General features: G+C 45.6%; 1 protein-coding gene across 4 annotated transcripts in view; it reads right to left on the bottom strand.

The window, feature by feature from the left end:
* The window catches only part of CFAP91 (cilia and flagella associated protein 91), a 61,748-nt gene that overhangs the window by 23,108 nt on the left and 21,393 nt on the right, over positions 1–17,247 (bottom strand). For all 4 annotated transcript variants that reach the window (XM_090057042.1, XM_090057050.1, XM_090057067.1 and 1 more), the window contains 2 exons: positions 3,211–3,327; positions 896–967 (listed from right to left, as the gene is read on the bottom strand). In XM_090057042.1, coding sequence (XP_089913168.1) covers positions 896–967; positions 3,211–3,327 — 189 coding nt within the window. The remainder of the gene's footprint in view (positions 1–895; positions 968–3,210; positions 3,328–17,247) is intronic.

The raw sequence follows: 17,247 nt of genomic DNA, 5'->3' as shown, positions 1-17,247 counted from the left end.
GGAACTAAGACTCTCTAGAAAACAGGAAGGTAAGTGGTAGCACACTTTGGGATGCTGGGTAGCAACAGTAGTTCCAGCCAGTTCATGATCCAACAGCCTCACAACCAACTCAGCCAGAAACTTATGAGAAGTCCTTACAAATAAGGAGAACTGTTGTGACAATCAGAAGTCTTGAAATGGGGCCAGAGGCAATAATCCCAGGGGACCATTAAGGATGGGAGAGAGACTTGGAAAACCCAAGTTCCACATTGACCATTTTCTAACTGCGTTTCTTATTACACAGAGCCCATTGCTGCTATCTAGAACAGCAAGAAACAGAGTTAATCTCAGTCGTCCAGAGACGAGCAGCAAGGGTAGAAAACTAACCCCCTGGATAGTCAAAATGTTCAAAACTGGCCAGACCTGAGGAGAAAGACCTACCCAGGATGCCTAGAGATCCTTTCAAGAGTGCCATACAATGCACTGTTAGGAGTACAAACAAAAGATACCTAGAGATTTCAAAAAACTTCTGACCTGTTGTCTTTCTGAGTTCTTTGCAACAAAGAATCACTCTTTTTTTGTATTAAAAATGAGTGAAATATAGGATCTGGCATTTTCTGAGGTATGCCTGGTTGAGAATCACTGGCCTAACCCAAAGCCCTGAACCGGACTACAGTAGTTCTCAGTGGACATCTTCATGGGGGACACAGGCATTTTCTCAAGACCTGGAATGGTCTATCAGTAATTTGGGACAATAAGCAAGGTTTTCAATCTAGGAGGATCAACGTTATGGGGAGTTACTGTTCAAGTCCCCTTTGGCTGGATTAGTTGTGCTGGGGCCAGGTTACTGGGGCCTACCTTCAGTAGCCCCCATCAGCACCTGGAAGATAAAAGAAAGCCCAAGGACATGATATACCATGTTCTGAATTGCTCTGCCTCGGATTAACTTCTGCAAAAAGATCACTGCCATTTCAATCTCCTCTTCTCTCTGTCAAGACACAACAAAAATCCAGTTATAAACTATCTCTTCTCTTTGGGAAGAGCTTGGAGGAGAGCTGGAAATGCTATTCATCATGCTATCTTTCTCAGAATACAATTCATCTCTGGTTTATTTTTGTGTGTTTTTCATCATTGCTCTCCTGATTTCCAGGAATGGAGATAAGTCAAATAATGTAGGTTTCTGAATGTTATGAGAGACTGATAAGACAAAGACATAAGAGGTTGTGGTAGGAGTTCATGGAGGGAATTTAGAGTGCAGCAGCTAGTTATTAGGGGGTTGAAGGAGAAAATTATGATATAGACTAAAGAACTATACACAAGTTGACTAAATGTGGTTATAACGGACACATGATCAGCATGACCATAAACTCTAAGAACAAGGAAGAAGTAGTATTTAGGAAGGTTCAATGGAGATTGCCTATTAGCAAATGTATTAATTTAAAAGGGAACATTTTGCACATCTTCACTAATGTTCCTTGTTGCAGTGGGATTTACTGATATACTGTAGTGAATTTAAAGGCCCAGTGAATGGCAGTTTGGAAGCAAACAGGTTGCTTTACACTGAGCTTTGTAACAGGGAGTACTATCCCTTTAAGGGAATCTGACTAAAGGCTCAGCTGAGCTCGTTCTTGAATTCAGGTCAGAACCCGAGCAAGGTTGACACGGCATGCCGGGAAATGGGATGTGACTATACAAGGCAAGCTCTCTACCAGGGAAGAGGTAAAGCTGACAATGGTTCTCCTTGCTAAGGTACCAAGTAGGGTCCAATCTGGGGTAGGCAGCCAAGGTCACAGAAGGCCTGGATCAAAGCCCACATAAGTGCATATGAAAGGCAGGGTAGGAGGAAGCCTGAGGAGTTGGGAGAGACATGTTTTTGGTAGGAATAAAAACAAATTGCAAGTCCTGCCTTGAGACACGAAGCCTCAAAGTGTGTGGGGGAAGTAAGAGACAGAACCCAGGTGGATGTGAGTCTGACTGTGTGCACTTACCCACCGCAGGCTGGGGTTTGCATGAAGCATCCCTTTGCTTTCCAGCATCATGAAGGGTGCTAAGCAGACCTTCAGCAAAGGACTTCTCTTTCCTTTGGACTTTCCAGGAAGACAAAACTTTATAGGTGGGCTGGAAAGGTAACTTCCTCTGGATTATCCAGCCAGAAGAGACATTGAGGCACAAGGTAGCTTAACTGCAGAGGGAGACTGGAACCCTTCTTGGAAACTGGGACATCTGCCAGTCAGAGGCAGAAGGGTAAGTCAAACTGCAGCTACAGGGTTCATGTACACAGAGGGAAGTGCAGAGCTGCCAGGTTATCTTCAGCTCTAGGAATGACCACAGTGAGGAGTGCCACTGCCTCCCTGAGACTGTAGTGGAGGTGAGAGGGTAAACTGGCACTTACTTGTTATATGTGCTAGAAGCAGAAGGCCGGGGGGATGCAGGGGCAGGCTGGGGATTGGAGCAGCCCAGAGAACACAGTGGAGAGTAGGGTACAAAATGATGGGAGGAGCAGTCTATGAGCCTGTGGCAGGTTGCTGGGGGCCAGTGAGTTGAAAGTATCTGGAAGCGGCAGGAAGCGAGTTGAATAGGATTGGAGTGGATGTTTCCATTCCATCTTTTATGCTTCCTTCTGCCCAGCTTGCCATGATTTCTGCCACTTCCCCCTTGACATCGCCCTCTTTCTGGCAGGAAGTTTTTGCTGCAGACACCAGCTGCTGCCAACATCTGCCTGGTGACTAGGGCCAGACAGGAAAGTCCCAAGAACACAGAAGAGTCTTTCTGCCTTCAGTGCTCCTAGCAGCAGGGACCTTAACCCCATTGCAGCAAAATAAGCATGTGGTCAGTCTCATTCCTCTGCTGGACTCTTGGGCAGATTGTTTGGCAACTTGCAAAACCAAATCCTAAAACAGTGGGAGAGGCTGTACTGCTCTGCCTCTAAGAAGGCATGTAGTGCTTTTCTTTTGGTTTCCAAGGAACAAAGGTGTTTTATGTACTTTTTCTGTCTTAAGGAAAGATTATTTAAAGTTATGCCCATTGTCAGGGCGGGCTTTTTGCCACTTCAGATGTTAAAAAGCTTAAACAATGAGGTAGTAACAGTCTAAAGATAAGCTCCTTGTAACTGTGCTTAAGTTGTCTGCTGGTACTGTGTACTCAGAACTGACGAGCAATCTGTATCACCCTGGATGGTTTTTGAATCAATAGAAGGCTTACAGGAAAAACTACTAAAAGCATCCAACTTACGGTTGATGGTGTTTCCAGCATTGGAGTTGGGAGCCGAGGAACGGGTTTTGCTACTTTCTGAAGGAATCGAAGGGGTTTCTTTGGCTCCTGGACTTCATTCTTTTTGGCCAACAGCACCTGGAACAGTCACACAGCTTGAGCTCTGCCCACACAGGAACTGACACTAATGCAGAGAGCACAATGCAGGGTCTATCCTGCTACCTACTGACCTCTATGACTCGCTGAGGCCATGCTCCACCTTGCAGAATTGCACTTTTATTAGTTTCCTCACCATCTCTTTTCACCTTGTTCAAAGTCAAATGCTGTATATTAGGATACCACTGGGCAAATAGATGGCTGAAATGTCCTCATGAATTTTTGGAAAGCATAGCGGAGAAGTGAGGCTGACTGCTATCTATATTAATAACAGGCAGCTTAAGTGGTGAGCGTCATGGGTGACTGCCCAAGGTGCCATAGTCAGGGGGCGCCAAATGCACACACACGTGTGCACACATGCGCCAATACACGTGTGAGCTGCCTGTATTCACAGCAGTGCTGTCCCCCAACCCTGCCCCACCCTGGCCAATCCCCACCCCAAGGCAAGAAGAGCAGTGTCCAGCTCAACCCACCCCCCCACCTCCAGCCACTGTTCACGAGGAGCCAGGTGGAATGGTGCCTGTTTCTGCCTGTCCGCCTGCCTGGCACACCACGCTGCTCCACCTCCCCACTGGACTGTGCCTTGCTCCCCTGCCCACCTGCCTCTATCTATGCCTCTGCTTGCAGCAGCAGTGCTGACAGGGGGAGCGGGATGCACAAAAGAAAAGTTTACCCAGGGCACCTTTTTCCCTCAGGCCAGCTCTGCTACTAGTAATTTGTTAGCAAGCACAAAGACTGTCTTGAAATTAATCCTAATTGATCTTAATCTCTGGCACACTACATCTTTAAAGCACATCTTTGAAGAAAGCATTTGCATTTAAACTAGGAATCTGTTGAATCAATTAAATGCTAAATGTGCCAGGAGCAGAGGCCAATTCTGAGAGTTACTTAAATAATGGTAAAAATGATGAACATTTTATAGAGACAATATTCTATGCAGAAACAAAGGAGGTAACAGGATTCACAAACTGATAACAAATGACACACTTCAATCCCTCGGGTATCACAAATTTAATAGCTGAAGACAAAGTGAACAATGACTGTAACAGGGATCCAGTTCTGGTCCCTGTTCCAGGCACTAAGTGCTGGTGGGACGGGGTTGGAGAACTCTTGAAAAGTCCGGTGGGTTTGCACGGCCACTGGAGTGGCCAGAGAGGCAGTCCATATGTGGCCCCTACAGCGGAAGCAGAATCTCAGCTGCACGTGGCCACGTGTGTGGAGAATGAGCCTTCATTGTGTCCCAGAAGTTCGAGCGGACTATAGAGAGGAGCCAGCACAGACTTCCCCCAGAGAGGGGAATGCACAGTGGGCTTGGAGCGCCGTGCATGCCACATGGAGACATATCTCAGCAGCTGTACTGGGATATGGTGGTGGTGCCCAATAAGCCAGGGGAAGGCTCAGGATGAGACCAGGGAGAATGGAACTGGGAGAGGGAAGAAGAATCTCACCAACCCCTTACTTGAGGAAGTGGTTAAGTGGTGATGCTGCGAGGAAGTGACCCCAGACTACTGGTAAATTGAGTGAGGTTATCACATGTGTTAGATGAATTTACAGATAATTAATTGATCGCATATAAAAAAGAGAGACTGATTAATTTATGGATAATTGACTGATCACTTATAATCAAGAGAGTGATTACTTTTGGTAATTAACTGATCATCTTTAATCAAGATAAACTGATGAATTGATAAATAACTAATTGTTCCCCATAATCAAGAGAAATTGATGAATTGATCATTAATTGATCATCCAGAATAAAAGGAGAACTAATGAAGACAGTGGTAATTAATTGTTCTTCTGTGAAGTCAGGGGCTTGACAAAGGTATTTAAAATTACTGGGATGAAGAAAATGAAAGACAACGGCTTACAGTGTAAAATAAATTACCTGATGGTAGGCCATCCTGACTAGAAGAACACTTGATTGAGTTGCATCAGGAAAGGCTTGATGAGCTAATGTTTGTCAACCCTAAAGGGAGAATTAGCCTGATGGTGCAAAGCCTGGCAAAAGTGATTGTTGTCTCCCCTGGAGAAACAGAAGCTGACTAGATTGCCTTAGAAAAAAAGAAGACTCAGGGTCTTGAGTACCCTGGGAAGCCCAGTGGTCCTTCAAGCAAAATAGTCTGATTGGAAGCCTGTAAAGGCTGGATACCGTTACAATACCAACCGAGTATTGTAGAATGCGTGAACAATGGGTGTCCTCAGTGGTGGATTGGGTGATGGATACTGTCTGAGCAAGCTGCAATTCAAGAGTTAAGACCACAGATCTGAGCACCCAACCTGGAGTGGTATGGAGCAGGGTGTAGGGGGAGAGGAGCCCTGCAATGGGACTGCCCATAGCCAGGTGGATCTTTGCTTTTATCTTAACATCTAACCACCCTCTAATTTTTAAACAAGACATGGCAGATGAAAATGAAGGGCAGTAGAGATAGAAACCTGGTAGACCTGAATAAGAGAGGTGGTCCCTGCCACAGTCTCTTGTAGTAACCAGGCAGGGAGTCCCCAGCTTATTTAGTTTAGCTCAGTGATTCACAACCAAGGTGCCATGAGAACCTTTTAAGGGGGACGCATAATATTGTTAGGTGTGCAAACACTTACATATGATTCATAAGATAAACCCACAGATTTCACATTGGAATCTATAGTGTCAAAAACATTCTGACCTGTGGTGGTCTTTCTCAGTTCTTCCCAACAGAAGAATTGCTTTATTATTTTTTCTGTCAAAAAAGGAGTGAAAGCTAAGAGCTGGCATTTTCTAAGGGGTGCTTTGAGTCTAACAAGGTTGAGACCCACTGTGTAACTTTTCCCAGTCAGGCAGAAGGTAGGGCAGTATAGCACCTTGGCTGTTGCCTACAAAAGCTTAGGCCTCTCAGAATGGTTAGTCTCTAAGGTGCTTCCCTGCCTCTCCCATAGTGTTCCAAAATATGCTTCCTCTCTCATTCACATCCCCAGAGCGAGCACAGCCATTGCATATACTAAATAATGAGCAAATAGGAAATAAAGGGCAAATGGCAAATTTCTTAACTTGTCTAGAAATATCCTTTCTTCTAGCAGGAAAGTCCATGGATGGACCATGAAGGGCCTTGGCCTGCTTGCAATTACATGGACACAGAAATCAGACCAGTCAATCGAGGGAGGCTAAGTATAGCCACAGGCCTGAAAAACTCTCCCAGTTCAAGATAATTCCAAAGGTACTTCAGAGAACCAAAATCTATCACAGCTTCTATCACAGGGAGATACACCAAGAAATTCATGCTTACACTTCCAACTGCAGTGCAATTCTGTCTACTGTAATATATAATAGAGTTCACAAAAAAACTAAGGAGTGTGGCATTATTTAAATTTCCTTCCCAGTTAGCATCCTGGTGGGATGTGCAGACTTCGCTATTAGAAGAAATTAAATTTATAGATGGGGAAAGAAATTCTTTTTCTTTGAAGGGAAAGTATGCAGATCTGTTACAAGGGGGATGTCCACTAGTACTGTGTCATGTGAGACAGATACAGAAATTAACATATATATTAAAATGTTCTTCCACTGGACAGAAGAGGCTTACCAGCTTAATTTGTGTACATAGTTAAGATATGAAGTGTAATCTAGTGATCATCCTATATAACTCTTTGTATGATGAATCTGATCCTTCAGGCCAGGATGCTTCCCTGACTGAATGAATAACCACAAATATTTGAAACAGAGGGAAAAAATCTTCTAACTATGAAAGCTTCTCAAATGTATCAGCTGAGTCATCTAATGATCAAAGCCTTAGTAGCTGGGTGTTTTAAAATTTGTGACAGGATCCCACTGAGCTGGACTTTCTGAACTGGATACTATATTCAAGATATTTAGGGTTTTCCTGACATTGAGATTACGCCAGAGCATTGTGTGGTGGTGTTGAAACTGTTCTCCACAGAAACAGAACGGGATGGGAAAGCAAGATTTTCTTGAAACCCTGTTATTTTGGGAACAGTGACTGTGAAATCTACTGGCAGAACTCTGCCCTCATGACTGTTGTTCCCATCACTGTTGTTCCCAAAGATCTTAACCTCCACATGTGTTTCTGGCCAAAGGAACTGCAACAGAAAGATGCACTTTTTTAAAAGGAAAGAATATCTATGGGTTAAGGTGTTGAACATCTGAATGTCATTGCTTTAAGTTTTCTGGCCTTAAGTGCAGAATTTTATCTTTAAGCAAAAACTTCTTGCTGAGAAAATATGACCAAGTTTTGGTATCTAATTAGGTACAAGAACCAGATCATCTCTGGACAGTGTGGGGCCACCTAGACAACTGTAACTTGTGTTTTTGTTCCGGAGGCCATTATGAACAGAAAAGGACAGTCGTGCTTTTGGCTATAAGAGGAAAATTCACAATTGTAGCTACAGCCCATTCCTCTCTTCATCTGGAATAACACTTTGTTTCTCTTGCTGGATTCTGCCTTCAATGGTTCCCTTGACAGACAAGTGATTCAGGGCTGTAAAGTTCCCATCTGCTGGATTTACTGTTTGCTTTCTCAACCAGCTATTCTGTATGGGCAGTCCTTGAGAGTACAGCATTTTCTCCTTTTTTATGTAGGAACAAAGATTAGACGCACAGAGCCAGGCTGAGGATCTTGTACCTTTCCTTGTGGTCAGATTCTAAAACAACGGTGGTAGATTTCAGCTGATCAGGATGGGAGTTTTAGCTCTGACGGCCTATTTAACTGTTCTGAGCTTGAGCCAGTTTGATAGTGTGTTGTGTTCCATCAGTATCTTAACACATGATTGTTGCCTGAATAAACTTATCTGCTCTTGAAGGTGGTGCATATGCCAGTAGAATTCTGCGTCCCTCTTGCAACAGAACAAGGGAGGATAGTTGAGTGTAAAGAATTAAACTTTTGGGGAAGATATATGGAATCTCACTGACAATGGTATGTTGGTGCCAGAGACCTTTATTGGTGGAGGCATCACACACATCAGATACATGGGTTGGAAAAAACTTGCCAAAAAAATCATTGTCTGTTGTATTAGAAGCAGTGATCTCTACCGCAAGGTTCATTTAACAACACCCAGCTCTTCTAAAACACTTTTATTTCCTAGATCCCAAAGCATCTTACAATCTTTGTCCCAATTTTACAGACAGAAGTACAGAAAGTGAATTGCCCAGGGTCACGGGACAGACCAGTGGCAGAACTAGGAAACGAACCCAAAAGTTCTGAGTTTCTGTACTTCCCACTCCATCACCCTACCTCCTCCAGATCAATTTATTTTGGGTGTTGAAATTTAGAGCTTGTATCCTAAACCATGGCTTTTTTGAGAAATCTGGTTAAAAATTTTTGGTTGTCATAAATGATGCATGGCCCCAGCAGCTGAGGGGGCATGGCTGCACTGGTGGCAGCAGGAGCACGGAGGTGGTAAACACAGAGCTCCCGCAGACACTGCCGGCACTGTTGGTGGTGGGGGGTGGGAAGTGCTGACATGGGCTTGGTGACCACCTTCAGGTGCCACTGAAAGTGTTGGCAGTGGCCAGCAGTGATCATGGACCATCTGCAAACACTACTGGCATAGGGGATGCACTGCCATGCTCAGAGGGTGCACATGCACCCACGTGCACCCCCTACATGTTGCCCCGGGTTGAGTGCTCCGTCTCTTGTCTGTTTGGGCAATAGAAGGATGGAGATACAGCCTTAAGCTGTCTTGTTTTTTGAAAGTATCAGTTACCTAGTTTAAATCACATGAAGTACACCAAAGTCCTTGGTAATGTGGCATTTAAATTGATTGGGGTAAGTGGGGAGTGAGGGGAAGGAGGGAAGGTGATGCTGGAATGCCAGTAACTTTGGCTTTAGGAGTTGCAATGCAATCTAAGGAGTAAGCCAGACTGCTGTGACTCGACTTTCTGACACTACACTGATTGGTCACTTTATTTATTATCTCAGTGGTGACAGATGGCAGAACAAGGAGCAATGGTCTCAAGTTGCAGCAAGGGAGGTTTAGGTTGGATATCAGGAAAACTTTCTCACAAGAAGGGTGGTGAAGCACTGAAACAGGTCACCTGGAGAGGTGGTGGAATCTCTAATCTTGAAGGTTTTTAAGGCCCAGCTCAACAAAGCCCTGGCTGGAATGATCTAGTTGGGGATGGTCCTACTTTGATCAGAGGGTTGGGCTAAATGACCTCCTGAGGTCCCTCCCAACCCTCATTTTCCATGATTGTATAATTCTTTTTACTGCTGCTTGCCCCTATTTGAGTAACTATCATACAAGGTCAGCTTGCAGTTATGCTCAGTTGAAAGTTACCAAGGGTTTTGCTGTGATAGCAAAACCTCTGTATCATGCACCTTGGTGTAGCCAATAATCAGGTTATCCAACTCTCTAGTAACACATAGGTGTATTAGAGTAGCAAAGCTCTCCCTTTTTAGCTGCATGGAGTTCTTGGGTCTGTATTCATTTAAAGAAGTTTTCAGGACAGTTCCATTTATAGGCACCAAAGTTCATTTCATGTAGGTTACTTAACAGTAATCAATCAAGGAATTGGCTTTTCATTGCTTCAGGTTCACTTGGTGTTAGATGTGGGTCACTGTGAACTGTGTGCATGCACACACATGTGCACAATCTCTCAAGACACCCTACTACTAAGGCCATTTTTCTTGAAAAAGACTCTTACTCTGAAGGATCTTCTGATCTTGAATGACACAGTGGACAGTGGGGCACAAGATGGAAGGTTTTTAAGAAGATAAAAACAAATCCAATTCCTTAAAGTGACAAAAGGGTTGCAACAAGCAGTTTGAGTGTATACATTGGGACAATTTTATCTGAGAGTGGCAGGAGACGGTATCTCCTCTCTTGCCATTTTACTTTCTTTTTAGGGGCATACCTGAAGAACAGCATCTGCAATATGCTTCTCACAATAGTTTCAAGATACTTTTCCTCAGAAAAATGACCCCTCTGTGGACTTCAGCCTCAAGTTTGCAAGTGGTGTCCTCGTTCTCACAAAGATGCATATGAGGATTCCCCCTGCAGTTTCTGAGCTCCTTCCTATCCCTTTAGAAGAGTTTACCCTAGGACTGCAATTGGAAGAAGAGGAAAGGAAGAACAGAACTGCTATGCATCTTATTCCTTCTTTTGCTAGAAAATTGAGCATTAGAAATGTCCTGTGTGCAGGACTGACTCTTGTGGCCAAAATCTATAGTGTTCCTGAAATCTATGTATTCAGTTTCTCAGATTTATAGGAGCAGAAAAAAGAGGAATTAACTCCACAGAGCTCAGACACCAAGTGCACTCTCACTTTATAGAGTCCCACCATTGTTTGTGGGGGAGAAAGAGATACAGGGTAGATATAGGGTACTTCTGTTATATACATCCCCAGCAAGTGCATATTAACTGCACAATGCAAAGTCAGTCCCAATTCTGGCTTATTGTTTACATTCCAACAAATATCTGTTACTTGTATACCTGTTAAATACATATACCACTTAACTGCCTAGCATCTTTTAATCCCACTATCTACTCAAAGGATGTAGAAGTGGATGGCAACTTGGGCAGCAGTGACTATGGGATGATTGAGTTCAGGATCCTGACAAAAGGAAGAAAGAAAGCAGCAAAATATGGAACATGAACTTCGGAAAAGCAGACTTTGATTCCCTCAGGGAACTGATGGGCAGGATCACTCAGGAGGCCAGTCTGAGGGGGAAAGGAGTCTAGAAGAGCTGCTTGTATTTTAAAGAAACCTTCCTGAGGGTACAGGAACAAACCATCCTGATGTGCAGGAAGAATAGCAAATATGGCAAATGACCAGCCTGGCTTAGCAGATAACTTGTCTGTCATATTAAACAAAAAGGGAAGCTTACACGAAGTTGAAGCTTGGACAGATGACTAGGGAGGAGTATAAGAGTATTGCTTGAGCATGCAGGGATGAAGTCACGAAGACCAAGGCACAGTTGGAGTTGCAGCTACCAAGGACCATGAAGGGTAACAAGAAGGATTTTTACAAGTATGTTAGCAACAAAAGGAAGGTAAGGGAAAGTGTGGGTCCCTAATCAAATGGGGGAAGCAACCTTGTGACAGAAGATGAGGAAAAGGCTGAAGTACTCACTGCCTTTTTTACCTTGGTCTTCATAGGCAAGGTCAGCTCCCAGACTACTGCACCTGACAGCACAGTTTGGGGAGAAGGTGAGCAGCCCTCAGTAGTGAAAGAACAGGTTAGGGACTATTTAGAAAAGCAGGACATGTACAAGTCTATGCGGGCAGATGCAATCCATCCAAGGGTGCTGAGGGAGTTGGCTGATGTGACTGTGGAGCTGTAGGACATTATCTTTGAAAAGTTGTGGCAACTGGGGAAGGTTCCAGATGATTAGAAAAGGGCAAATATAGTGCTCATCTTTAAGAACGGGAAAGAGAAGGATTCAGGGAACTACAGACCAGTCAGCTTCACCTCATTCCCTGGAAAAATCATGGTGCAGGTCCTCAAGGAATCCATTCCTAAGCACTTGGAGAAGAAGGTGATTAGGAACAGTCAGCATGACTGCCTTCTATGATGAGATGACTGGCTCTGTGGATGCAAGGAAAGCAGTGGACATGATATACCATGACTTGAGCAAGGCTTTTGATGTGGTCTCCCACAGCATTCTTGCAAGCAAGTTGAGGAGGTATGGATTGGATGTACAGACTGTAAGGTGGATGAAAAGGTAGCTGGATCATCGGGCTCAAGAGGTAATGATCAATACCTGAATGTCTAGTTGCCAGCCAGTATCAAGCAGAATCCCTCAGTGGTTGGTCCTAGGCCTGGTTTCATTTCACAGATTTCATAGACATTAGGGGCCGGAAAGGACCTCACAAGATCGAGTCCAGCCCCCCCGTCATAAGCAGGAAGTCTGCGGGGATCAAATGATCCCAGCAAGATAAACATCCAAACACCTTTTGAATGAGTCCAGAGTAGATGCTTGCATTACATCTGGAGGGGGAGTCTGTTCCAGACCCTGGACCCTCAGACTGTGAAAGTTTTCCTTATGTTCAATCTAAATCAGCCTTCTAGGAGTTTGTGGCCGTTGGACCTTGTTATTACTTGGGGAGCCCTAGTGAACAAGTGTTCTCCCAGATCCTGAGGCACTCCTCTTATGTAGTTCTGGCTACCACCAAGCTCCCCCTGAGCCTTCTCTTCTCCAGGCTGAAGAGTCCCATGTCCCTCACCCTCTCTTCATAAGGTTTGCTCTATTGTCCTTTGATCATACAGGTGGCTCTCCTCTGGACTGTCTCAAGCCTATCCACATCCCTCTTGAACTGGGGGACACAAAACTGGATGCAGTACTCCAGCTGCGGCCTCACCAAGGCTGAGTAAAGCAGGAGGATGACGTCCCTGGTTTTGCTAAAAATGCACTGATGGATGCATGCCAGTTTGGTTAGTTTTGCTGGCCACACCATCGCATTGGTGGCCTATGTTCATCTTGTGGTCAATCAGGACCCCCAAGTCTCTGTTGGTCATAGTGCTAGTGAGCGCAGCACTGCCGAGTCTATAAGTATGATGCTGGTTGTTCTTCCCAAGGTGGAGCACCCTGCACTTTTCTACATTAAATGCCATCAGGTTTTGCTCCGCCCACTTTGGAAGGGTGTCCAGGTCAGTCTATATCCCCAATCTGTCTTCCAGTGTGACCACCTTCCCCCATAGTTTGATGTCGTCCATGAACTTTACCAGTCTGCATCTAATGCCTGAATCCAGATCATTAATGAAGACGTTGAACAGTACCAGCCCAAGAACTGAGTCCTGAGGGACTCCACTGGTCACCTTGCGCCACATTGATTTGCTCCCATCAACTAGTACTTGGGTTCAAATCAGCAGGTCCTGATGATCTCCACCCCAGAGTGCTGAGGGAATTGGCAGAGGTCACTGCAGGACCCCTTGCACAATTTTACGAGCACTCATGGTGCTCTGGTGAGGTTCCAGAGGACTGGAAAAGGGCCAATGTGGTCCCCATTTTCAAAAAAGGGAGGAAAGAGGACGCAAGAAACTATAGGCCCATTAGTCTTACCTTAGTCCTGGGAAACCTCTTTGAGAAAATTATCCAGGAGCACATCTGCAAGGGAGCAGCAGGGGAGATTATGCTTCGGGGCAATCAACATGGGTTCATTAGAGGCAGGTCCTGTCAGACCAACCTGGTGGCCTTCTACAACTAGGTCACACAATCCTTGGATGCAGGTGTCGCAGTGGACGTAGTCTTTCTGGGCTTTAGGAAGGCCTTTGACACTGTCTTTCACCCCATCCTCATTAAAAAATTAGGCAACTGTGGTGTCAATGCCTACACAGTCAAATGGGTTGCAAACTGGCTGGAGGGCCGCACCCAGAGAGTAGTGGTGGACAGGTCATTTTTGACCCCGAAGGATGTGGGCAGTGGGGTTACCCAGGGCTTGGTCCTCGGGCCTGCACTGTTCAACATCTTCATCAGCGACTTGGACGAGAGGGTGAAAAGCACCTTGTTCAAATTCACGGGTGAGACTAAGATGTGGGGAGAAGTTGGCATGCTAGAAGAGAGGGACAGGCTACAACTAGATCTGGACAGGTTACAGAGGTGGGCGGCTGAGAACAGGATGGGTTTCAACACAGACAAGTGCAAGGTGCTGCACCTGGGAAGGAAGAACCAGCAGCATACCTACGGGCTGGGGAACTCCCTTCTTGTCAGCACAGAGACAGAAAAAGATCTTGGAGTCGCTACTGATTCCAAGGAGGGAACTGACTCCACATGGGCCGCCATGTGGGGAAGCAGTCAGGAAGGCTAACCACACCTTGTCATGCATATATAGATGTATCATGAACAGGTCCAACATGATCTTCCCCCTCTATGTGACACTAGTCAGGCCACAGTTGGAGTACTGCATCCTGTTCTGGGTGCTGCACTTCAGGAGGGATGTGGACAGCATCGTGAGGGTCCAGAGGAGGGCTGCTCACATGATTAAGGAGCAGCAGGGCAGGCCCTATGATGAGAGGCTATGGGACCTGAACATGTTCAGCCTCCACAAGAGAAGACAGAGGAGATCTGGTGGCAGTCTACAAACTGGCCAAGAGGGACCAGCAGGCAATGGGAGAGTCTCTGTTCCCCCGAGCACTACCGGGTGTAACAAGGAATAATGGCCATAAGCTGACTGAGAGTAGATTCAGGCTAGACATCAGAAGGCTGTACTTCACAGTCATGGTGGCCAGGAGCTGGAACCAACTTAGTCAACAATCTGTGGCCTGTGGGCCCAATTTAGCCTGCAGAGCTGGGGGGCTTCTGTGAGAGGGCTTTACTGACATGGCAACTGCGTGGTAGGGAGTAGTCGTGGCATGGGGGAAAGGGATTGTAGTGGTACAGGGACCAGGTTGGAAGCATTAAAGCAGCCTCCACTCCAAAACATTGCCAAGTAGGTACATCACAAACAGGTCTAGGGAGGTCGTATTTCCCCTCTGTGCAGCATTGGTCAGGCCACAGCTGGAGTACTGCATCCAGTTTTGGCCACCACACTTCAGGAGGGATGTGGATGGCCTGGAGAGAGTTCAGAGGAGGGTCACTCGTCTGGTTAAAGGCATACAGAAAAAACCCTATGTGGACTGATTGGGAGACCTTATCCTCTTCAGCCTCCACAAGAGGAGGCTGAGAGGTGAACTTGTGTCTGCCTACAAACTCATCAGGGGGGTCCAGAAAGAAATAGGGGATGCAGTGTTTACCAGGGTGCCTGTTGGAGTAACTAGAAATAATGGCCACAAACTGGAAGAGAACAAATTCAATTTGGACATCAGGAAAAAAAATTACAATGAGAGTTGCCAAAATATGAAATAAACTTCCAAGGGAGGTGGTACTGTCCCCTTCCTTGGAGGTATTTAAAAGGAGATAGGACAGACACCTGGCTGGGGTCATCTGAGCCCAGCACTTATTCCTGCCCAGGCCAGAGGGTTGGACTCGATGATCTAATAGGTCCCTTCCGACCCTACATCTATGAAACTATGAAACTTCCAAGGGAAGTGGAGCACGCTCCTACCCTGGGGGTCTTTAAAAGGAGGCTAGACATTCACCTAGCTAGGGTCGTTTGACCTCCGCATTCTTTCCAGCCCAGGGCAGGGGGTCAGACTTGATAACCTGATTAGGTCCCTTCCGACTGTACCAACTATTACACTATGGGTCTGACCCTAGATCCAGTTCCCCAGCCATTGGACCATGAGAGCACCAAGGCCGCAGTTCCCCAGCTTAACCATGAGGACATCATGGGAGACTAAGTCAAAGGCTTTCTTGAAATCTAGGTGTATAACATTAGCTTCGTCTCCCTTCTTGAGGCAATGTGTCACCTGGTTATAGAAGGTAACAAGGTTGGTTAGGTAAGACCTTCCAGTGACAAAGGCATGTTGGTTGGCATTCAAAAGGTTGCCTTCCATTAGCTTGTTGCTGATGAATCTCTTGATGATTTTCTCCAGGATTTTTCCAGGGATGGACGTCAGGCTGATTGGTCTGTAGTTTCCTGGACCTTCCTTCCTTCCTTTTTTGAAGATTGGGACCACATTGGCTCTTTTCCAGTCTTCCGGCACCTCACCCAAGTGCCATGAATTCTCAAATATCTTTGCCATAGAGCGTGCTATGATGTCCACCAGCTCCTTCAAGACTCTTGGGTGCATTCCATCCAGGCCTGTGGACTTATGGACGTCTAGCCTTTCGAGGTGTTCCTTCACCTGATCAGCATCAATTATGGGCCCATCTCCCACCCTCTGGAAGTTTTGTGTTCTGTCTGATACTGTGAACTCTTTGGGTGGGCGGAAGACTGATACAAAGTATTCATTTAGGAGATTGGCCTTTTCTTGGACATCAGACGTCAACTGCCCTATTTTATCTTGCAAGGGTCCAATGTTGCTTTTGTTCTTTTTCCTACCTCCCACATATCTGAAGAAGGACTTTTTGTTGTCTTTGATTCCGATGGCTAGTCTGAGTTTGGTTTCTGCCTTGGCTTTTCTGAACTGCTTTCTACAGGTGCGGGCTAGTGTTGAGTAGTCCTCCTTGGTGACAATTCCCATTTTCCATTTGGTGTAGGCTTCTGTTTTAAGTTTCAGGAGGTCCAACAGTTCCCTGTTTAGCCAAGGGGGCTTTCCTGCCCATTGACTGCATTTCCTGCAGGGCAGGATTGTTCAATATCTTCATTAACAATCTGGAACATAGGATGGAGTGCACCCTCAGCAAGTTTGCAGATGACACCAAGTTGAGGGGAATAGTAGGAAGGTTGGAATAAGATTCAGAATGACCTAGAAAAATTGGAGGATTGGACCAAAAGAAATCTCATGAGGTTCCAAAAGGACAAGTACAAAGTCCTACACTTAGGATGGAAGAATCCCATGCAACACTACAGGCTTGGAACCAACTAGCTGAGCAGTAGCTCTACAGAAAAGGACCTGGGGGTTACAGTGGACAATAAGCTGGATACGAGTCAACAGTGTGCCCTTGTTTCCAAGAATGCTACTGGATACTGGGCGCCATTAGTAGGAAAGCTGTCAGCAGATCAAGATAAGTAATTATTCCCCTCTATTCTGCATTGGTGAGGCCACATCTGGAGTAATGTGGTCAGTTTTGGGCCTCCTACTACAGAAAGTGGACAAGTTGGAGAGTCCAGTGGAAGGCAACAAAAATAGTGAGGGGGCTAGGGCACATGACTTCTGAGGAGAGATTGAGGGAACTGGGGCTATTTAGTCTGCGGAAGAGAAGACTGAGAAGGGATTTACTGGCAACCTTCAACTACGTGAATGGTGGTCCCAAAGTGAATGGAGCTAGACTGTTCTTGGTGGTGGTAGAGGATAGAACAAGGGCAAGGGTCTTAAGTTGCAACACGGGAAGTTTAGGTTGGATATTAGGAAAAACTTTCTCACTAGGAGGGTGGTGAAGCACTGGAATGGGTTACCTAGAGAGGCTGTGGAATCTCTAATCTTGAAGGTTTTTA

This window comes from Crocodylus siamensis, chromosome 1, assembly GCF_052110815.1.
Source record: "Crocodylus siamensis isolate JL-2025a chromosome 1, ASM5211081v1, whole genome shotgun sequence".
Lineage (NCBI taxonomy): Eukaryota > Metazoa > Chordata > Crocodylia > Crocodylidae > Crocodylus > Crocodylus siamensis.
This window is presented reverse-complemented; position numbering and strand designations above follow the sequence as displayed.